Source organism: Microtus ochrogaster, chromosome 8 (assembly GCF_000317375.1).
Source record: "Microtus ochrogaster isolate Prairie Vole_2 chromosome 8, MicOch1.0, whole genome shotgun sequence".
In the NCBI taxonomy this organism is placed as follows: Eukaryota; Metazoa; Chordata; class Mammalia; order Rodentia; family Cricetidae; genus Microtus; species Microtus ochrogaster.
Window position 1 is genome coordinate 78013761 of NC_022015.1, and position 24860 is coordinate 78038620.

The 24860-nt window shown below is 39.9% G+C and overlaps 1 protein-coding gene across 4 annotated transcripts in view; it reads right to left on the minus strand.

The window, feature by feature from the left end:
- Sorcs1 (sortilin related VPS10 domain containing receptor 1) overlaps positions 1-24860 on the minus strand; it is a 506327-nt gene that overhangs the window by 142584 nt on the left and 338883 nt on the right. For all 4 annotated transcript variants that reach the window (XM_005352454.2, XM_005352456.3, XM_005352453.3 and 1 more), the window contains exon 6: positions 6016-6080. In XM_005352454.2, the coding sequence (XP_005352511.1) occupies positions 6016-6080 (65 nt within the window). The remainder of the gene's footprint in view (positions 1-6015; positions 6081-24860) is intronic.

Here is a 24860-nt window from a genome sequence, read left to right on the forward strand (position 1 = left end):
TTTTGGATATTTCTCATTTGTTAAGTAACATTTATTCCCTTCTCAGATCTTTGACGGAGTTGAAGATTATATAATTGTAATTACTCTCTACATTATTTAGACTTCTTGTGATAGAGTGTCTGACAAAATTTTGTTTTCCATATTATTTGTTATATTTATTATTTGTTATTATTGTTTATAGTTGTAGTTAGTTTAGTTCTGTCTTATTTAGACAAAAGGGGGAGATGTAGAGAGACCCCGCCTTTTGGGGCGGGACAGCCTCGGGCGAATGTTTTTACTAATGAATTGGAACGCAAGACTGGAGCCCTTCCTGTTTCCGGTTTACGGTGGATCGCTGAACTCCGGGTGTGTGAGTGTGCTTTTATATTAAAATTGTCTTCTTGTAACCACTGGCCTGGATTAATTAAATTCGCCTTCAAGCATTAGCCCCCCAAACTCAGGCATTCCGTGTAGTGTTTTGTTTATTAGTTTTCTGCTCTGAGACTTTGCCACTGAAGTACATTTCTGCACAGCCCAGCACCACTGGCGTCACTGAGGTGGCAGAATCGCAGGCTCCTGCTGAACCAGAGTTCACATCTTAATAAGATCCCTAGATGAGCCACACACGAATGGCAAAGTCTGAGCTACGGTAATGCTTCAACTTTTTGAAGCAATCTAGTACGTGAGGCGAAAAAGATAACTAGCTACCCTGACAATCATTTGCCTCCACACCCATTCATTCGCATAGACTTGGTAAACTCCTAATGTACACAGAGGTGGTGTGTGCTGGAGACAGAAGCGTGAAAAGACATGTGATCCCTGCTCTGACAAAGCTCACAGACTGATGGGCAGGACAATTGATTCCGCAATTATATACGTGGAGTATAAAATTTCAAAGAGATGGAGAAAAGTGCTTAGATAATATCAAACATGCTGGTTAAAATTGGGAGTTTAAGTCTGGCTTCCTAAATAAATACATGTTTTACCACTGTGCTAAGCCATCCATAGTGATTAACTGTGCTTAGTTTTTCAGAGCAGAGGGGAGAGATGAAGATATCCTGGGCACAGGAAAAGCAAGTATCAGTTTTTTTTTTGTGGCAAAACATACAGTCTGGTAAGTTCTATCTGAACGGCTAGAACAAACGCAAAAGCCTGCAGTCAGGGCTTATGGAAGGTACCAGGTGAGAGAGACTAGGTTCAGGCAATAGGCAGACCCCAAGCTATGCTGAGCTACAGGAGGACTCTAAGACTTTCCTAACAACCATCCGAGGAGTGGGGAGTCTATGAGATCTTTAGAGCAGTTGGGTCCCTGCTGTTGCTCAGGAAAAGATTTCCCTCTCTGCCATATAATAAACCTGAACCTCAAGTCCAAGATAATATCACCTGCTGTAGGGAAAAAGAAAGCTCACCGAGAGAAAGCCCAGATGAAAGAAAAAGAAGCTCCAACTGCTAAGCCTTCTGGGTCAGCTGCACTTCTGGGCATATCATACACACCAACCCTGCTTGGATAGACAGGGGTAAGGCAGGGTCTGTCTTGGACCCAGTTCTCTTCTCTCACTGACCATGCCCAAGAAGGTATGTATGCTCCAACTGGGAAGTAAAATATCTAGGAAGGAAACATGCCATGAAAATTTCAAATGATATTCCTGGAAGCTGTGTGGCTTCTGGGTGAATTCCTTTTCTGGCTTGAGGTTATAAAGTACGGTTATATTCTACCTTTGCATACATAAGATTCGAGGAGAGGGAGATAGGTATTATGGGGAATGAGGTAGTGTCTTTCCAATTCTGAGGAACGTACTAGGAACAAAGGATGCTCACCCTCTAGAATAGTGCTGGGTATGTGACTAAATGTGTTTGCTTGGTAGTAGTTGGACGGTCCATTTTCACTATCTTTTACATATGAAGTCTTTCTACCTGTCTTTTCTCCCTTAACAATTTTCTATTATGACCCTTTCTGTTGCCAGAGGAAGCTTGTTCATATCCCGGCTGCCCAGACTCCTGAAATAAACACACAGAAACTATATTATTTAAATCACTGCTTCGCCAATCACTTAAGCATATTGCTAGCTAGCTCTTATATCTTTGGTTAACCCATTTATTTTATTTTATATTTTACCATGAGACTCATGGCCTACCGGCAAGGTTCCAACTGACAGTTTGCACCTCTCCCCTCTGGTGGCTTCCTGGCTTCTCTTTGACTCTACCTTCTTTCTCCCAGCATTCAATTTAGTTTTCCCACCTAGCTCTATACTGCTAAGCCACTGGCTGAAACACCACTTTTTCCTTCCTCATTCCATCCACCTCTATCACTTGTTTTGTGCTCTGATGCATGGTAATAGTATGTCAACAGAGGATCCAGAGCAGGTGAAGGAAACTTACATTTTTGCAGCTTAAATGTTGGACAGAGAAGTCACTGTGCACAGTGATTCACACATACTGACTTTCCTATCCTCACCTGAATGGGCTTTGCAAATAGACCCTACTGTGCTAGGTGTATCCTCCAAACATCCTACAGCTATCGTCTAACTGTTTGTTTCATTTTTCTCATCTATGAAATGGAAGTCACTGTCTAAAAAACTGTCAGGAGGACTAATTGTGCAAATTCTGTAAAACACCTGGCGCAAGTGCCACAAAGTCATTTCTCAATCAAGCTAACTTAGAACCATTAGTATAGGTTTTCTTAATATTCAGGAAAAATGAAGTATGAAAATGAAAATGAAAAAAATGGTATTTTCAAGGTGATACAAATAATGAGTGATATTTTGAGATATTTTTATAAATGGGTTTGAATTCTGGATTTGCAACTTTCTTTCATGGACTTCATATACCTTACTCCACATCCTCAGTAATTGATGCTCTTCCCTGTAGCATGTCTAAGCATGTCCTCGCTAAGTGGAGCTCTTCCCTGTAGCATGTCTAAGCATGTCCTCACTGATGCTCTTCCCTGTAGCATGTCTAAGCGTGTCCTCGCTAACTGATGCTCTTTCCTGTAACACGTCTACTAGGGGCTTGTACTACCTACCACAGGGTGGCAACCTAGTCTAGTGACTTCTTTCTCCTGCTGCTCGTGATGAGTCTCACAAGGGGATAATTCATTTTCCCTTTCTTTCAAAGTGTTTTGTGAGAATCCCTAAGCAGAACAGAAAGGTATTATCTGGACAGTATCTGACAAAATGAGGGAACTGAGGAAAATAAGCTTTAGAAATAAGGAACTTAGGGCTAGGGAAACAATTCAGTTGGCCAGGAGCTTGCTTTGCAAGCATGAGGACATGACTTTGATCCCCAGAACCCACATTTTAGCAAAAGTTGGGCATGGGTAGTTTCAGACTTATAATCCTGGTTCTAGGAGGGAGGGATGGATAGATCCCAGGCTTTGTGACCAGGAGTAGTGGATAGATCCCAGGCTTTGTGGGCAGGAGTGGTGGATAGATCCCAGGCTTTGTGTCCAGGTGGGGAGTCTACTTGAGCACTTCCAGGACAGTGAGAGACCTTGTCTCATAAAAAGTTGTTTGTGGATGGGATGGGGTGCGGATGTGAAGATGGCTCAATGCTCAGTGGTATGGATCATTGTTTGCTCTTGAAAGGGACCTGGTTTTGGTTCCAGGAACCAACGTTGTAGCTGTCTTAGTTTGGGTTACTGTTTCTGTATTGAAACACCATGAAGAAAAACAACATGGGGAGGAAAAGGTTTATGCCACTCACGGTTCCATGTAATAGTTCATCATGAAAAGCAGTGAGGGCAGGAATTCAAATAGGGCAGGAGCTGATGCAAAGGCCATGGAGGGGTGTTACTTACTGGCTTGTTCTTCCTAGCTTGCTCAGCCTACTTTTTTCTAGAACCCAAGACCACTATGGTGTCCGGGGTACATACACCCACAATAAGCTGAGCCCTCCCACATCAATCACTAAGAAAATGTCCTACAGGCTTGCCACAGCCTGATCTTATGAATACATGTTCTTAGTTTAGGGTCCTTCCTCTCTGATGACTCTAGCTTGTGTCAAGTTGACGTAAAACTAACCAGTGTACCTGATCCCTTGTCAACTGGCCATAAAACACATCACCTTTCAATTAGAACTTTTCCTTTCTCATTTACCCTCAATATGGTACATTAATATTAATATCACAATATAAAACGCAAGTAACTTTAAAAGTCAGACAGTCTTTGAAAATTCAAACATTTCAAATTTTCAGTGTCTTTAATATAATCTAATCTCTTTTAAAAATCCAAGATCACCTTTAAAAGCACAAAGGCTTTCAACTGCAGGGCCCTGTAAAAATAAAAATTAGGTTAAATTCTTCCTTCAAGAGGGAAGAACCTGGGCACGGTCACAGTCTGAGTAAAGCAAAACCAAATTCCACCAGTGTAAAGAACTCAATGTCCAAGTATCTGAGGTTAGCTCACAATCTTCTGGGCTCCTCCAAGGGATTAGGGTCATTTCCCCAGCTCTGCCCTCTGCAGTACATACAAATTGCTTTCTAAGCTCAGGCTGGCTTCACTCTATGGCTGCTTCTGTTCTTGGTGGCCATCCCATGGTACTAGCATCTCCCAAACTGTGGGGGTCTCTTGCTGCAACTGCACTGCACTTTCACCAATAGCCATTCCTAGGCTAACATCAGGGTCTCCCACACTGCTAGACAATGCCATCTCTCAGCTGCTCTTCATAACCCTTTCATGCCTTCAAAGCCAGTGCCACCTGGGTCACGCTTAAGCTACCAAGTTAAGCTGCCAGCCTGAGGCACAGTCTTGGCGGTGTCTAAAACTGTGAGTTAACACTGAAGACTACATTTCCCGGAAGACATCACCTCAAGGATGTTGGTCTCTTCTTAATGACAGCTGATTCTTCAGGCCCAGCTGACCAGCATCCAGTGTCCCAACAAAGCAAAGGTTTTACTTTAGTGGTTTTGATATCTTCTTAATCATGGCCAATTCTTTTGCTACAGCTGACCACAGATTCTTCACAGAAAAAGCCTGACAAGGCCATTGTTTCCCGTGAAACTTCACACACCAGGCCTTCATCATCTGTACTATTCTCAGCGATCTTATCTTCCATGATCCTATAGAACAGCTTATTGAGCTCTCAATACTCAACGGCATCTCTAGCCCCAAATTCCAAAGTATTTCCATAATCCTTCCCAAAACAACATGGTAAAGTCTGTCACAAAAATACCCAACCATCCTGTTACCAATATGTCCAGTTTGGGCTGCTACTGCTGTGATGAAATGCCATAACCAAGTGCAACATGGTCAAGAAAGAGTTTATTTCATTCACAGTTCCATATAACAGCTCATCATCAAAAACAGTGAGTGCAGGGACTTACATAAAGCAGATGGCTGGGGGCAAACTAATGAAGAGGCCATGGAGGACACTGCTTACTGGGTCACTCCTCATGACTTATTCAGGCTGCTTTCTTACACATCCCAGGACCACCAGACCAGGGACGGCTGCATCCATAATGGGATGACCCACCCCCCAAATCACTAATTAAAAATGTCCTAAGGCTTGCCACAGCCTGATCTTATGGAGCTATTTTCTCAATTGAGGCTCCCTCCTCTCTGAGGACTCTAGCTTGTTTCAAGAATAAATAAAGCTAGTCAGTTCAATAGTTAACAACCATTCTCCGGGCAAGCCAATGCTTCTTTCTGACCTCCATATGTACCAGGTTCACACATGGCACACGTACATTCACGAAAGCAAGGCCCTCACACACACAAAGTAAGTTAAATCTTTTGATTCATCAGTAGATAAATAGAAAAGGTGGATAGCAATGAGTAACTCTGAGGGTGTTTCTGTCTCTATATGCATGTCCCCCTATCCCAGGGGAATCCAGAGTATTAGAATTCTCCCTCGGTGCATAATCTATGAAAATCCATGTGTTTGTAAAAATTATTAAGCAAATCCTAGATTTCTGGACACAAGGAAAGTCTACATCCCCATATGACTTGGATGATTACTACTGTGGCTGTAGACTTGGTTGAGGATCAAATGACAGAACTAATACTGTTATGAACTTCAGGTCACAGTTGAATTACTTACGTCCATCTATGGTCCTGGCCTCAAGATGCACAAGGTCTGGATCTTTGCTCGACCCCATCACAGACCTATAAAATGGAGAAACATGAAAAGATAACTTGACTTTAATAACTTCACAGGTGTCTCAGTGAAGACCATAGACTGTTAATAACCCCAGGTTTCTGAGCAGACCACAATCCTGAGAACGCAGCAACGAAATTTCCATTTGAAATAAAAATAACAATGCATCCTTTATTTGTCTAAAGCCAGGGTGAACTCTGGCAAGGATACCATGTGCCCTTTAGCTGAGACTTCAAAGTATGTCCTACCCATGGAATGCACACACCCTTATTATCACATTACCGACGTCATGCGGTCCTGGATCGCCCATCAGGAAGATGTCAGGCATACAGCTATAGATAGTTGGCTTGCATAGAGATTCACAGAGAAAACTGATTGAATTAAAGTTTGCCACTTGAAATTTACAAAAGTTTGTGAGCTTCTGTGTATATCATGTGACCCAAGCAGTTCAAAAACACCTGTAGCAGAGGGACCATTCTCAGCAGCATTGGACCAATGTCAATAAAAAAATGCAGAGTCACCTCACATTCTAATATGTCCCAAATCCATATATTGATGTAAAAAGAAATGCTGTTTTATACCCTGTCAGAGACCATACTGAATGGAAAGGATTATTCTCTTATATAAATAAGACAGGCAATCACGCTTTATCCCCAAATTTTTATAGAACAGAATCACTTAAGTATAAGTAAGTACATTTGTGCTTCGTTTTAAGCAGGATTCCAAGAAATTTAATTGGTTCAACTTCTATAAAGGAAAGAGTCATATGCTGTTTTGCTGTATGCCCCCAGCCATTCAACCCAGCATCCTTGAAGACACAGAGTTCAAAAGCACACCTCAGTTCAGGACAGGACAGCGAGTCTCAGACTGCAAATGGCGGCCTCCTCTCACCCCACTGCCTCCTCACCAGACACACTAAGTCATTTTACCAATCGTAAAGTACCACATCCATTACACAATGCTCTGTGAGCCTCTCAAGGGTTCTGCTTGCAGTTTAGAATGTTCTGCTCCAGCTTCATCGTAGCTCACTAGCTCTTTTCAGAGACACAATTGAAAGGCCACTTCTGCTAGGTATACCCAACTTATAACGATGATTGCATTTCCTATAAACAAATACTAGTTTTATGCAAATTCTCTAAAATATAACTTAAATTTTTCATAATTAGTTATTTGTGTGTTTTCCCTAGTGTGAGAATAGCCTGTTAATCTCACCAATTACATTCATACATAAAACCCAGGGATGCAGAAATACATGCATAGCTCCCCCCCATACATAGGTGAACACAATAGCTACTGGAGGAATTTTGTTTTGAACCATTTACTTGTCCTATGACAGGAAAATTGTAAATTTTGGAATTGAAAAAAAAAATGGTGAGGGATGGGGAACAAGGAAGAAGAAAAGAAAAAGCAATTAAAAGAGGGAGGGAAAGGGAGAATGAAGAAGTACAAAGATCTGCAGATCCTTTGAAAGAAGTGAATTAATCAATGTCTTATGGGCTTTCTCAGAACTCTTTCTATTTGAATTCATTTTCACAATTCAAAAAGTCTGGGGCCTCACTAGCTTAGCTGTTCTTCATTTTTACAAAAGCAGGCTCCTTATGGACCTATTAAAATCACTGCCAGTAAGAGTTCTCTGATGGATACATGCTCTGGAATTCAAAATCTATGCTCAAAACATTAATTCCAACTTTCTTCTCCCAGGAAGCAGACATTTCCTAATAAAGCTTTTATCATTTCACTCAAAGTAACTTGTAACATGAATTTGAACATTTTGCATCAGTGGAAATAGCTTGAACACATGCAGAAGGTGAACCCTCCACTCCATTTTAGTTAAATACTATGGCGACTCTGGTTCATAAGCATAGCTCTCCGTCTCTCAACACTGAGAGCATGCCCAAATCCACGGACCGATTCTTCAGACACGATTTCAAGCCACAAGCATAAAATACAAAAATGAGGGGTTGAGAAAGTGGCTCATTGGGTAAGAGACTTTGCTTTGAAACAGAAAGAACTGAATTTGAGTTCCCATCAGCCCTGCAAAAAGTTAGGTTCGGTTCACATGCATAAACATGCACAACATTGGCAAGGAGAAAAGGAGGTGCAAGGAGCCCAGTGGTAAGGCCAGCCTAAGCTACATGGGCAAGCTTCTTGGTTAGTAAGAGACCCTGCTTCAAGGCAATGTGATTGAGAGTCACAAAAATATACAGGATGATGAGAATCAGTGTTCATGATTGTTAAAATGGAGGTTCAAATTACCTGTCTGTCGGTTTAATGTGAATTTTTCTCCTTTATGAATTAATTCTTCAGATCTATGACCATGCTGGTATATCTGCCTGGAATTCCCCAACCTCACTCCTCTTCTCCCTTCACTTTATTTCTGGGACACTACTACAGAAGAATGTAAACATATTTTCTTACTTTAGGTGACACGTAAGAGAGTCAACCATATCTCCAAGACTTCTAGAAACACACCTATACTTTAGAATTTTTTTAATGCAAAAATAAGATTGCCAGGAACACACACACAAATTCCTGGCACGATTGGCTGGTCGTACAGGCCTATCATCATAGCCTCTTGAAAGCCTAAGGCTAGCGGGATCCAGACTAGGTTGGTCAACGTCGTGAGCAATAAGGAACGTTAGCTAATGGCTGACTGAGCCCAAGTCTGGTAGCTGTTGAAGTCTTAGGTTTAATTTTGAGAACCCTACCCCATATATCCTCCTGTTATAGAGCAAGGACTCATAAAGTAATGCTGATTTTGTCCTTTTCTGACATTCCATTTTATTTGAAGAGATGAGTAGGGAAGTTAATAATCACCCATGAAACCAAATTCCATGTGGGCATAATAAACTCTTTTGGATATCATGGTTCCCTACTAACAGAAATGATATATAAAAATTATTTGTTTTCATGTCAATAGTCAAGAAATAATAAAGTCAATATATTATACTACTTGGTTAGCATGTGTTTACCTCTGGGTGCAATCCTTAGCAATGAGAATAATAAGAATAAATATATCATCACTCAAATGGAAGAATGGCATCTCCTGCCTCTGTATGGACCTTGAGGGAGACTGAAGAGAAAGCATATTGGCCATTCTAAAAAGGTGCCGCTGATAAAACCATGACCAAGTCCGTGCTCTTGGTATCTCAAGTTGGTGGTCCCATTGAGAGCTTTCAGCGTAAAACTCAAGGCTCACCAGAGCTGAGGCTATGAAGAAAACTAAATCTAGCCTGACATGATACACCACGAAGCCTAGCAGTGTGGTATCAGCCCTGTGAAATACCACCAGCCCAGTGCAGCCTTCGTAGACATTTTCCACATAGGAACTTGGAAATGTCACTGGTTTATCATTCTCCTGGCATTTTATCTGAGTTTATCCCACTTTAATATAGTTCTTAATAAATGCTGCAGAGCCACAAAATGTCCTCAAGTAGATAACTATAGAGCAAGTATTAAAAAATACTGTGACTGGATAGCATCTACTTATTCCGATTTAGAAATGCTTTTTACAGAGTGCAGGGTCTGCAGGGAGACAGAGGCTGCTGGGGAAAGAGATTGCTGCTTTCCTCTTCTTTATTTTAATGGAGGAATCGTGTATCCCCAGAACTTCTCCCTAAACACTGCCTTGGAAGCAAGCAATCCTGTCTGCTACAGACAGAGGAAGCCGTGTGCCTGGCAGATATTAGCAGTAGGACTCCTTTATTTCCTTCTGTACAGCCAGGGCTGGCTCTTCCCATGCCATGATAGTTTCTAATGCAAACATCATCAGAAACCTGGCTACAGCCACAACTTTTATTGTTGAACAAGGCATCTTAGCCTGAGGTCTCATCTGCTGTGCAAGCAGGAGAAACAAGCCGTGTGAAAGCGAGGATGCCCGAAAGTCATTTTTACCTTCTATCTCCAGAGAGACACGCTTTCTTCTTGCTTCCTTTAGTCTAGAGCTCACTCTGCCACACTGTTTTCCCAGTAACAAAACTACCTCCCATGAACAACAAATGAAGAAGCACATGAGCAGACAAGACAAATAAAAACAATTGTTAGTTCCAACGTGAAATGACGTATTGAGAAATCAGAATAGACAGCAACCTTAAGCTTCCCAAGTTCAAAGTCTGCATCTTGTCATCTGTATTCCTCAAGCCAAAAGCCTATTTACACAGATGCTGTTTTATATAAATTGTGTGTGTGTGTGTGTGTGTGTGTGTGTGTGTGTGTGAAAAGACAAAGGGAGGAATGGGTATCTGATGAAGAGTGCAGTTTCATACAGCTGAGAATGATAACGACAAGGTGAAGATGTTTGTTGCACAAACCGCTTTGTAGAAGTAAAGCTTTCAGTGTAAAATTATGTTGGAAGGAAACAACTTGCCTCTAGAGCCCAATCTCTTGCTGTGTGTCTTGATTTTATAGAATACGATATAGCAGAAGGTGAAGCGCTCAAAAATGGCAACAACAAATGGTTTCTTAGTGAAGAACAACCAAAGGTTGATTCAACATGAAATGTAAGGGGGACCTCAGGCATGTTGGGAAGCACTCACTAGTGAGACACTGCACAGATCCACTGCTTGTTTTCTGAATGCACACACACACACTTTGTCCTGTTCCCATTACTCCAATAATGCTGGTGAATGCCCTTCCAACACCTCTACTGAGGTTCCAGATGACATCTTCTTATAGTCACAGCAACTTTACTGTATGCTTTTTGCTCTCATAGAAGTATTATGGTCTGCTTACAGAAAACAGGGGCTTTCAATGTCTTTCTACCATCATCCCTCAATATGTAAGGGCTAGATTAATATATCTTTGGATTAAATTACATTAATTGATTTAAAATTTTTCCTTTTGAGTTGCTGGCAAAAATTCCATACTGACCACCACCACCAAAAACATTACATAAATTTTGCCTTGGGATTAGAACAATAAGTAAAACCAGCTTTTAAATGAACAGAAATATATTTGTTACGTTTTGTGTTACAAATTCATGTGAACTATGATTTTCAGCATGGATGATAATAAAATTAAAATATGGATTAATTCTGAAAAATACTGATGCTGTTTTATCCCAAAGCATCAAATAGTCACCATTAATATACAGTTTTCTCTTTTGCCTTTAATAAATGTTTAAATAACAAACATATTCCCCCAAACTATTTCAATACAAAGTCCTTTATTATTTATTATATATTATCAATAAATATTTGCTTTCTATACATATTTTACAAACCAACATACCCAGAATCATATAAATATTTCTTGGTCAAATAGTGGATAAATGTTTAATGTTTACTCTAAGGGCTCACTTAAGTGAGTGTTAATAGATCAGGACAAACCTAGTTGCTGAACTTAGGTCCATTGTCTTCTATAGTCTTCTTAAGCCATTATTAATATTTCCTGTATCCTTCATAGTTCCTAATTTCCTATTCTCCTTTGCCTCTGTGGTTTCCTAATGTGTGTGGAACAGATAGGAATGTGAAAGTCTATATACCATGCACCAAGGCCAGGTCACCGCATCTGCATTCCAAATAAAAATCATAGAGCAATGAGATACAGAAGACAGACTTTAAATGGACGACATACCTGACTCCCTAAGGGGAGCCATAAGGTCAGTGAGATTCAGAGATATAAACTTAAAATAATCAGTGAGTAGTTAAAAAAGAGCTTGTGATTTTATTAACATTTCTCTTTTAACATTTTTAAACTTTAGTGGATCATTTTCTTTATATTTTCAGCTACATGTTAATTTTACCTAATAATATATCTGGGAGACAGTTTCTTATCTGCTCATAAAACTAATGGGGTAAATCTCTAAGTACTTTATTACAATCTATTAAATGAATATTTCCAATTTAGTGAGCTATTGTCTATTAATGGACCCCAAATAAAAGTGTACATTGATTGGGGAAAAATCCACTGGGAAGACACATGAAAATAATGGCCAGCATCTCTGGGACAGTTCTTGGATTGGGATAACAAATAGATCCCCACATATATGAATGATCATATAGTGCCAACAAGGGAGATATATTTATGCAATATTTTATAATGATTACTATTAAGTGTTAAGTATGGATAAAAATAAGAATGTCTTTCAGTATAGAAAGAGATGTCTTTTTATCTGTAGACTAGGAGGAAGAGGGAAGGTTTGCTTGGCGTAGAAGATAGACAAGAAATTTTGCATATCTCAAGCATAAATACTGACCACCTTACCACCTGGGTTAGGAAGGATTGCTAAATCTGTGATCAAATTGTGGCTGGAAAACAATTAGGTGACCCATCAGGAGGTGCTGATGTTGCATTCAGAGGGAGAGCAGATGCTAAGGGTCCACTAGGGCAAGAAAGGCCATGTTAACCACAGAATAAGAAGAAAATGACCTTTGCACTCTCCTTTCTTTCAATCTCTGTATAGGGATCATGAGCTTCAGATGAGAGGAGAGCACAGACAGAGTTCAAAGGCAGTGAAACCCAGGCATTTTTCTGCTGAAAATAGCCTAAGCTCTAGTGTTATGTCCCCGAGAGACCATAACTCTGATGCTGGGAAACAGTTATCTCCAAATAATGTTTTATTTGAACATATTAATAAGGAGAAAAATGAGCACACATGAATATGTGGTAATTTTTCAGTTATAATGCATATATGTCCTAGGTACTTATGTACGGACAGCAGAAAAATACTCAAAATACAAGAGATGTAAGACTGAAAAGTAATATAATATCTGAGTGTCTTACTGTGACATATCCATGAATCTCCCTGTATACTTCTGGACCACTGGAGAAGGTGAGCTAGTGTGGAGTCTACTTCTGTGCTGAGGATGCCCCGGGATCCTTCAAACCTAGCACCAAGTAGCATGCAAGGCTGACTGAAGAGGAGTGATTGAAGACCTCCTGTGTGTCTGCGAATGTTCTAGGCTTTAGAGACTAGATAGTAAGTGAAATGAAAAAAAAAATACCTGTGCCTCTTGAAACTGTAATGATGAAAACAATAAAATCACACACATACATATGTGTGTATACTTATATACATATATAAACATATTTGTTTATATTTATCTAACATCACAGGTGGTAAAAACATTTCTGGAAGGCTGAACTGGAGATAAAATGTGGAAACCATGAGATTTAATTATATCAGAAAAAAATCAGCCTCTTGTCATAAGCTATGGATCATAGCTGGTGTTTATCTATTAAATATGAGAGTGATGTCAGGTAGGGCAGCGAGGCCATGCCCTTGTCAGTGGCCTGTTCATCATCTGTCAACAATTTAGATGAGAATGCATGTTGTGTGCTTAAAAATCCACATATGATACAAATGGGACAAATCCTGAAGACCACAGAGGCAGTTGCAATTCTGAAAGCAATTCACTTGCCCGGATAACAAATGATGCCATCAGATCAGAACCTAGGCTTTCTAATTTCTTCATGCCTCCATATATCAGGAGGACAAAAAACAATGTTAGTAGTAGTTTTTAATAATAAGTGGACTGGAGATATAGGTCAATGGTAGAGGGCTCGCCTAGCAGTAGAAGGCCCTCGGTTCAGTCTTCAGGGCTAGGAATAATGAGCTTGTGCAGAAAGTCCAGGAGCTATGAGCAGCAGCACCACACTCACCAAAGGATCCCTTGACGACAGAAAGCAAGTTAGAGAGGAACAAGTCCAGATTCCTCGTATTACAGTTTAGAAAACCAAGGCTTCTGGACAGCAGGCACCTTCTCCTCAAATACTGCAACTTTTACTCTAGGCTTGGTGACAGACACATGGACAGACAGACAGGCAGAGAGAGGGCTTGGAAGAGAGATGAATGCAAATAAAGAAAAATATCTCCCTTTTTGTTTTATCGCTTAGCATCTCCATGCCATCCGGGAAGGGATTCGTGTTATTCAGTAAACAGATGGGAAGGAAAACTGAAGCACTGTCTGTCTCCTAGAAGAGCAGTTCTCAACCTGTGGGGTTGAATCCTCTTTGGGAGTCAAATAACCTGTCCACAGGGGATACCCAAAACCATTTAAAAACACAGATATTAACATTATTATTCATAGCAATAGCAAAATTACAGTTATGAAGTAGCAATGAAAATAATTCCATGGTTGGGGTCAGCACAACATGGGGAACTGTATTAAAGGGTCACAGCCTTAGCAAGGTTGAGAACCACTGCTCTAGAGTCATGTATCTGGGAATAGTACAATATGGTTCCAGGCATACATTGGCGTTTGGAGAGTGTGAAAGCAATCTTCAATTCATCACAGAGACAAAGGTTCCTTCTTGCAGCCTTTAATACAGCTATTGTTCTCAGAACCTTGTTTATGAAGAATTTCTTGAGTTCTGAGCACAAGCTATGAGAGATTTGGCACCAGGTGAAGGCACTGATCTTCTTCTGTGAAAAGGCTTTAAAGACACTGCTAATTTGTTTTTTGAGCCTCTAATCACTATTTGGCAATGGAGGCCAATGTGATAATGGGAAATGAAAACCACACTTTTTTATTTATTAATTGATTTGTGGTTTGTTTTAAGTAAGTATTTTGCCATAGATGTGGATACTTAAGACTGTGACTCCACATTTTAGTGTGATAGAAATAAAGAGCACATAGGAGAAGTATAAGTGAAATGGGAGACACGGAGATGAAAAGATGGGGAACACGGGGGGGGGGGCAGAAGAGATTAAAGACCCGGATGAGGATGACAGATGGAGAGGAAGCAGGAGGAGATGTGATGTGCTGTCAACGTTCCACAGAACGTAAACTCAGGCACTCCTGGAAAGCATCACCGTTAGCACATCGTTGCTGATCCTATAGTAATATGTTTTCTCTTGTGTATGCCTCCCTTTCTTTCTTATATAATCATTGTATCACATCATTAACAGAACAGGATGTAACAGAACACTTGACAGAACAGGATGTAACAGAACACTCGATGAGTGCTTTGACAACTGTTAAGAAATATACTATACAACCAGTCTTAATTCATCATGGGGTGTTGGTGATGTCCTAGTCTTAGTGGTACAGATGCTGCAGCAATGGTTACTTTTCCATGGACATGTTTGAGGCCTTTAGCTTTTTTATACCTTCTGTAGAAAGTAAAGTATCAGGAAATGATGCAACAGTGTGTCATAACTTTTTTTATTAATAATTTAGGAACCTAAATGTTATGTATAGGTGTGTCTGCTAGTGACCAGAAAAGGATGCTGGGTTCTCTGGAGCTGTAGTTGGGAGTGGCCTGATGCACGTGCTAGGAACTGAACTCAGATCCTCTGCAAGAGCAGTACATGCCCATTTCTCTGTCCTTGAAGTAATGTTTCTTTATTATAAGGCTATTCTTATACATAATTTTTTCTTTCTGTAGAAAGCAGCACTGATACCAGTGTTTTTATTTATTCATGTTTAGCATAGAAAAGGCCCAAATTCATGCTCTGCATTATTTTGAGCACAGTAGTTGTGGAAGTGGAAGCTTTACATATGCGGAATTTGTTGAATGGAGTCCAGTGCTAATGTCTGAATTACAGTCCCCTGTTCTAGGTATCCTGTTTTCCATGGCTACAAAATTGCTCAGACGTGTATTTTCTCAGAGGAGGGACTTGGGTTAGTCTGTTTATTCTATAGGTTGGCAACTCAGAAACTATACAGGCATAAATATTCTAACAAAGTTTCCCCCTGTCACCATCGAGTCCTAAAGTTGCTCTGCTCGGCACATGATAATGGCTTTGTAATTCAATTATTGGTAATAGTAACGTCGTCTGGGATTTATCTACCTCAAATGTGGGTGCTCATGTAAAACTCTTTACCATAAATCTTATGAATGCAGGTTCTGCACACATCCTGGGGCATATCTTGCCATTCCTGTGAAGCTCTGACACTTTTCTCTAAATTATGGGATTGTTTTGCTTAGAGGTGTTGATGTCTTAAGTGCCAGGCCCAACAATAAACAACACTGGGACAGGTCCATTTCCTCTTGTTATTCTACTTAGAGGAAGATAGATCTTGATAGACAGCAGAGTTCTGTTCTCATTTTAAAAGGCTCTTGGCATCCATTTCTCTAGCACTTTGTAGACGAGATCCTAGCAAGTCATAGGAGGTCAGACTGAATGTCCTCTAAATTCTCCTTGAGTGCTGAGATTCTGATGTATAATTGTGTCAGAGGTGGTCACCTGACCTATCCTAACAAATTAGCTACTGTTCAGTGCTGTATCTTCTCTACCCTACCCTCTTCGTCATACTGAGTAGGCACTAAAAGAGCCTCATCTAACCTTTGATAGAAAAAACAAATATCTAAATCTACCTCATCCCCAAATCTATTCTTTATGGCTACTCATCAAACAAACAGCAATAAGAAGGCTATTTCATTCATGCCCCAAATATTTAGTTTTTGTTTTATTTTAATATCTTTTAAGCCAGTAGGTGTCTCATGATGACCATAATGCCAAAGTGACAACATTACTTTACTGATTCACAAAATAATGGTATATATTTATTTACTTAAATTTCAGACTCAGTGGTAATGAAGGATACATGATACTTTCCAGGCATTGTTCAGTGTTCCAAGCGTTTCAACGTACTAGACTTTTAGTTAACCCCCACCTCTGTGTGTGTGTGTGTGTGTGTGTGTGTGTGTGTGTGTGTGTGTGTGTGAGTTGTGTGCTTGAGTGTATATAAGAACATTTTCTGCTCTTCTGTACGGCCCCCCTGCTGTCTGATGTTTAAGTGCAAGGTCAAACTGGTTGACCTACGCCTCAGCAGTTTGTTACAGGAAATAGAAGAAGTGTGATTCGAGAAATAAACATCCTCTAAAAGTAGATAATGTGACATATGCCAATGTCTCATCCTTCAGATACATATACATGCTTTACATTGCATGAGGGGAAATCTCAGTCGGGTTGAAGCATTTTTTTTTAATAAGGAACACTTTTATTTAGCTTTATGCCATGCCTTTGTAAGCAGAATTCCAGAAAAGACACCGTGACAACACAGCAGCACCCAAGACTGAGTGAATAACCATAATTATGTGCAAAATGATTGGGTCATCTTAGGAGCCTTGGAGCTGTAAGTGGGGTGTGCTCACTCTCATCACCTTAACTTCCTCTAAAGTCATTACAAATTAGCAAGCCAGCATTATAACCATTCCCCTTCCTTCTCTGACTCTCATTCGCGACAACGGTTGGCACCTCGACATCAGAGGAATTCTTAGTGGAAATCAGGAGTCGTGATTGAATCTCTGTTTTGCAAAGATAGAAGAAGGTGCTGCCTAGGGGCATAGAAAGTCATCATGATAAAGGGACAGGGATCAAGGATGACCATTAGTGAAGGAAGGCTGCAGGAGAAGGGATGAGTTCATACTGCACAAAGGCACGCTCATTCTTATTTTCAAGGAAAACTTGCTAATCACAGGAAAAGATTAAAGAGCAAAGGAAGGTACAAGGAGCTTGGAAAACAGCACTCATGTGGAAGTCATTAACTTTCAGAAGTGAGATGAAACACAAACTCCTCAAGGATAATGAAAATGCTCTTATCTAGCTCTCCACGTGCAGGTGCAGTTAATGTCCCAGCACAGCTCCCGAGATGAGTCTCAGAACACCTTCCTGCCACTGTGCCATGCTATTCATGTACTGCCCCACCCCTGCTGGTGCTGGTCAGGTCACAAGGCAGGGCTCACACAGAGGAGAAGTGGTCAATAGTGATGAGAGGGGGAAGAAGTGAGAAAGTCAGAAGTCCAAAGAGGATGGTTTCTGATTGTTCTGCCTTCTCAAGATACTGTGACAAGAAAGTATGAGGGTATATCATCACTGCTGTGTATATAGTGTACATATTTGCATGTACACATGTGTGTCAATTCTGCTGGAGTTAGAGTAGTGTACAAGGTGGACGGAAACATGTGATGGGCAGAGTCTTGGCTGTTAATGAACTTATCTCTTAGCATGAGCTGGAAAGAAGGAAATAAAAAGAATATATTTGTGGACTATACTAAATACTGATTCATTTGCTGATAGCAACACTATGTTGTTTGTAGTTTGCAAAATAAATCTTGGAGAAGAAAACTGACATTTGGGTAAATTTCCTTGCTTCCCACAGATAGTAAATACTGAATCTGAGATTGAAATTGGGCATGTTTATCCTAAACTTAGGCTACTTTAACCAATAACCCAAATAGACCTCGACTGCAGTTCATGCTAGGATGTATTCTATTTGTGGGAGGACAGAAATCACAGTTAAATTTGAAGAACTAAATAGAGCACGATGAAGTTGTTAAGCATCAACATCCTCACCAACTATGGCAAAGTGCTTTGTATATAATCTTTGTATATACTTGGCAACTAAGGTTAGAGAAGAGAATCCTGGATAAGAATAAGAGTCCATAAGAGTTCATGTTCACAGAATGCAGGCTGTAAGAGGTCTAAGGTTAAAAGCTTTTCTGGTACATAGCATCATGGAGGCCATGTAGGTATATTAAAGATAGGGTTGCAGCATGGGGCACAATGAGCATGTCCTCAGTCAGGCATACCTAGTTTTAAATTCCATCATCTTTGCTTACTAATATGTATCATAACATAAAGTAAATATCTATAAGACTTTGCTTTTCTGTTTACCTTTCTATTTATTCCTCATCTGAAATGATTGTGGAAATATATATGCATAACGAGGATCTCTTATGGATGCCTTTCCATTATCTTTGCCCCTTAAGTTACTAAAGGGCAGTAAGGCATTTCTGTCTCATGGCCATCCCTCACTTTCTGTTCATGCCACTCACTCCAGATGATTTTACCCCTAGGTCTAACTAAGGGCACCCACCTAATCAGGCTCATAAGATTTAGTTATAGGAGTCTGGCTCAACCAAGTTTTTTATAGGGAGACATAAGCTATCCAGAGGTACTTCAACGACTGAGCTTGTAACACAGTGGAGGGTAAGGCGGATAGGGAGAGTACATGACCTGATGTACTTAATAAGCCTATTGATCTAGAGGAATATACAGTTAGACCCTCTGTTTTAGTCCCATGAATAAATATCTGTTGTTTTATTATTTGTATGGGCTGTATTTTTTTTTACTATGTATTGAAAGTCTTGATGAATTTAAACAATTAATACAAATACTTAATAAGCCTGAAACACAGTCAACATACAACAAGTAGGATTTTGTTGCTTATTGGCAAAGACAAGCAGAGTATGTCAGAAGCCTGAGCCACTGGACAAACAGTTTGTAATTAATACTAAGTCTCAGATTGGTTATTCAGGAACTGGCAAGTAGGAGCGAAACCTCCAGTTACAAATCCCAACAAACTACATTTTCATCCTCTTATAATTTATCAGGCTGCTAACAGGAATGCATTTTCCAGGCATTTGGGTACTATGTCTCCAAGCCCATGTTGTTTTTCAATGTTTAATGCATGAACTTGGTTCTTACTAAACTATTAGACTAAAATGGAGAATATACAATTTTATAAATTTAACAGATTTTCAGTCTTCTTTTATTGGAGGATGAAGAATGGAAACACCATTTTAGTTTGAGGTTGATCTTTTGTACCACAAGAGCCATAAAGCAAGATAAATTCCAGTGTCAATACATATCATGATTGCTCTGGTGGGTAAGTTATACACCTTTACTTTTTCATTAAATTAGTGCATCTGTTGTTATCTCATAATGGTACCATGAAGATCAAAGACGGTGGTTTATTATATGCCACTGCAGGAACTTAAATAGAAACCTGCTTATAGCATTGAGTGGCATTCAGATCCCTAACTGTATTTTGTTCTTAAAGAGAATCAATCCTTTCATTTTTAACAAAAAAAAAACGTTCAAAAATTTTTGTTTTCCTCTTTAAGAGTCGCATCTTCCTGAGGCTATAAATCATGTCATTTGACTGAAGCCCAGTTCAATTCCCAGGATAAATGACTTACCTTCATGTATACTATATTTTACCTTCTATATCTATAACCATAGCCAGGCCATTGGCATTGATCTCTGAAAACAGGGAATATGCAGGGCAGGTGATGGACTTCTAAACTGTTAGGCTGCAAGCCTGAAACTGGAAATGCACATTCCATACCCCAAAGTAGAGAAGACCAATCTAAGACTAAATCTAATACTGGGAAAATACAGCCAACAGATATAAAGTCAACCATTATCAATGATATTGCTATTGCTAGTTGGTGGGCTCTGGACAAAATCCTTAGGAATACAGAAATGATGTTAAAGCTTGTACTCAAACCTTCGGTGTCCCTAAGGCTCTCTCTTAACCATCGACACAAGGAAAAGGATCATCACAATGAAATAAATGTCTCACTTAGGAGAGGACATACTCATGACTATCCTCAGTTACAGAAGAAAGACCAATCCATTAAAGGAAACACTCTACTTAGACATGCTTTACATGAGGTCTTAAGTCGCTTCTGGAAGCGGTATGAAATCAAGGCAGGAAAGTTTCTATTTAGAGTAGTTATGGTGGGATTACCAGCAATCACTAGATAAGACAAGAATAAGATGTTGCATCCCATAATTATTTACAATTGCCATTGATTGTTTCCAGGGGTGGTGTGACTATTGCCTCACAGATAATTCTGAAGAGAGCTTGATGATGTGGAAAACCTATGATTTCATCTTCATGTTTCCCACCCCTGCGGAAAATGCTATGTGATTACCCATGGTCATTTAATGATTCAATTTAACACTGGAAAAAACACCTGAGAACTAGTCACACTCTCCTAGTAGGCTGGAGAAGCAATAATTAAAGGACATTTCTTTTAATTAAAGCTAGCTGAAAACTCCTCAACAGTTTCTATGTAACCTGAAACAACGTGTTTCCAGGAGTGAGTGTAATAACACCTATTGCTTTGACTGACAGATTTTTTGCCAGACTCGAGAAGCGGCTTAATATCAAAAACGCAGACCATGTGGGAGATTTTCACCAGTAGCTGAGGCACTATGCACATCACATGGTCTTGGGTTCTCTCTGGAAATGCTAGCAGGCTGAGAGCCATGGAGGCCAAATACCATCTACATTTGGAGAGATACAAAGGAAAACACTGTGGCCAGAACATGTCTGAGTCATCATTACTTATCTGTCTAAGGTGTTAGATTCCCAGCTCCAGGGTGAGCAGCAGAGGCAATAGTATCAATGGATTGAGTAGAATTGGGCTTTGGAGATTCCCATCCCTTTAAATATGGCCTTGTTATTTCCAAGCTATGAGACCTTCATCCAATCAGTTAATCATCTGTGTCACGGATTTCTCAACTGTTAATGATGATAGTAAGTAGCTTCACTCAAAAGATTGTTTATGAGAATTGAAGAGCTTTAACTTTAGATAGCCTTTCACACTACTAATGATTGATAGGGAAAGATGTGTTCCCATGTTCACAATGGAAAAAATATGGTTCTATTTATTTTACTTAATGGACAGACAAGCTAGAATTCACAAACAATAGTGTGCAATGCTTTTGAAAGGTGATGACTTTGTGACATTGGGTGGGCACAGCTTTATAAATATACTTCTAAAATAGAATCCTTCCTTAAAGTACTAATAAAGATGGACAGACTAGCATGAATGACATAGGGATATGGTCTGTCTTTCTTATAATAATGCTATATGAAAATACGATCTCATGTAAGCTAGAGAATATGGTACATCAAGCGTCCGTTACCTAACCATACCTTCAGCTCTATACCTTTCTTTGTCTATCCTTTTAAGCAACACTTTTCCTTATTTCTTTTGCTAAGGAAAAAAACTAAATCAAAATTAAAAAATAAACCTCCTGTCTTGTCTTCTGTATTCTACTAAGTCACTTTAGTGCTCTAGTTCTTGTGAATATATCTGCAACCTGTAGGAAGCCGCATTTAGGGAAAGACTGGTTCTTCAGAACTTTCCCATTGGCATACATCATCATCATCTCTGTGACAAAGTAGGAGGACAATATTTATTGCTGTTATTTATATGAACCTTTTCTATATACACAAAGCACATACACACAAACACAACAATGATAATGACAACAATCAAGAAGAGACCAGAAAGTGGTGGGTAAAAGATGACTCTTCTTATTTTTTTTAAAAAGAAGAACACTATAAATAATTTTTAAATAAATACACAGAGATCACAGTGACTCATGAACATGGGACAAAATGAGTAAAATTGTTGATAAAGGGCTGAAAAGATGACCCATTAGATACAAGTTGCTCTACCAGAAGACACATTTGGATTCCCAGCATCCACATGGGCAATTCCATTTCACAGTATCTGATGATCTCTTCTGGCCTCTGCATGCACTACCTGCACATGATCACACACACACACACACACACACACACACACACACACACACACACACAAAGCACCTATACATGATGCACAGAAAATACAAATAAATAAATCTTTATACATGTTGACCACAGAAGGAGACTGCAGAAGACTGAGAGAGAGAGCTGGATTTCCAGACCCAAGAGAGGTCAACTTGGTATTTGAAAGGGCATTCCCAGCAAGGCAAAGCATGCACAAGTTTCAATGCAATGAGTCAGTCAGAAATGACTTATTATGATAGAGAAATAAAGGCTGTTATCTGGGTATGAGAATCTGTTCCAGGAAACAAGAGTGGCTGGTAGGTGAGCATGAAGACCTGCATTCATATTCTCAGAACCCATGTAACAAGCCATGAATGTTTGCAGGCTCAGTACTGTGTGTGTGTGTGTGTGTGTGTGTGTGTGTGTGTGTGTGTGTGTGTTGGTGGGGTGGGAAAGAAAGAAGGAGATCTGGGGCTTGCTTACTACCAGCCGAGCTCCAGGTCCAATGAGAGATTTTTCTCTCAAGAAAATAAGGCAGAGTGATAGAGCTGACACACACTTGATGTCCTAGTGTATGGTCCTGTACACAAACGTGGGCACACATCACAGAAACACAAAGCAAAGGGAGTAAGAAAGGAAAGAAGGAAAGGAAGAAAAATAAATCACCTCGTTCCAAGTAGACATTTCTATATTACTTGTCTAAAACTTCTTCAGGGTCCCCCTCCTCTCCTCCCTTCTCCTTTTTGCCTCTCTCTCCTTCTCCCCTTTCTTTTGAGACTCAGTCTTACTTTGCAATCAGCTTCCTTAGTGCTGAGATTACAGACATGTATCATCCTACCCAGGTTGCGTAATGCTGAGGATTGAACTCTGAACTTTGTGCATGCTAAGCAAGCACTACTTACTGGGCTAAATCCTCAGATCCTATGATGTAGGTGGGTCATCTGTCTATGTGTTACTTTCATTGGTTAATAAAGAAACTGCCTTGGCCTTTTAATAGGGCAGAAAATTAGGTGGGTGGAGTAGACAGAACAGAATGCTCGAAAGAAGACAATGAGGCAGATGCCATGGAGCCAGCTGCCAGGTCAGACATGCTGAATCTTCCTGGTAAGCTATCACCTCATGGTGCTACACATATTAATAGAAATGGGTTAATCAAGATGTGAGAGTTAGCCAGTAAGAGGCTAGAGCTAATGGACCAAGCAGTGTTTAAATGAATACAATTTGCATGTTGTTATTTTGGGTGTAAATCAAGCTGTGCGGGAGCTGGGTGGGATAAAAAGCAGGCCTGCTCGTGTCATCACTACAATCCTATACTGTTGGAGGGTTCCTGGCTGCTTAGTCCCTAAATAATCAAGCAGAAACTGTATTAATTAAATCACTGCTTGACCCACTTGCTCTAGTTTCTTATTTATTAACTCTTACATATTAATTTAACTCATCTCCATTAATCTGTGCATCACCATGAGGTCATGGCCTACCAGCAAAGTTCCAGCATCTGTCTCCAGTGGGGCTACATGGTTTCTCCCTAACTCCTCCTTCTTTCTCACAGAATTTAATTTAGTTTTCCCCATCTACCTCTATTCTCTGCACAGGTCCAAGACAATTTCTTTATTAACCAATGGTATTCACAGCATACAGAGGGGAATCCCATATCACTATACCATCTTTGCAAAAAAAAAAAAAATTCTCAAGGGCTGCCTCTTGGTATTGGGTAGCCAATTAGGGGGCTCAACTCTGGGGAAGAGTCATTCTCCCTCACTACAAAATGACACTAAATGGGCTCAGCAGGTTGTAGTTGTATATTTACTTATATAAAATTAATAAATGGTAATTAATTTAAAAGGCCATGAATTTAAGTGGGTGTTGGGGGTCATAGGAGGAGCTGGAGGGAAGAGAGGAGTAATGATAGAAATATACAATACATAGATGAAAGTTTTTTAAAAAAAGAAAGGAAGTTTCTCTAACACAGCTCTCTCTAGCTCTCAAGTACCACAAGGACTTTAGGGAAGTATTAGGAAATATGAAGAGCAAGTGTCCTACATGTATTGGTCCAGTTTTTAGATGGTAGAGGCAGGAGAATTATGACTTCAAGGCCAAACACAGCTACATAAGAATTTTCAAGCCACCCTGGCTTTCATGAGACCTTGTCCAACTAAATAAGCAAAGACATGTTAGCAAAGAAAAGGAAATAGGTAAACATTTGCTCATCTTTGAAGTAAGTATAGGAGTGAAGGAAACAGAAAGGCAGTGGGCAGCTGAAATGAACCAGCCAGGTATTCCTGCATCACGTCATTCCAGAGTCTCACAAGAGGCAACGCATTTTAGACGTGACTTCATGATGGAGATGGGTCATCTTTTTATCTGTTGTTTCATTGGTTAAGTAATAAAGAAACTGCTTGGCCTCTGATTGGGTAGAATTTAGATAGGCGGAGTAAACAGAACACAATTGATGTGGGAATGATTTCTTATTAATAAAGAAACTGCCTAGGCCCATTTCATAGGCCAACCCTTAGGTAGGTGGAGAAAACAGAACAGGATGCT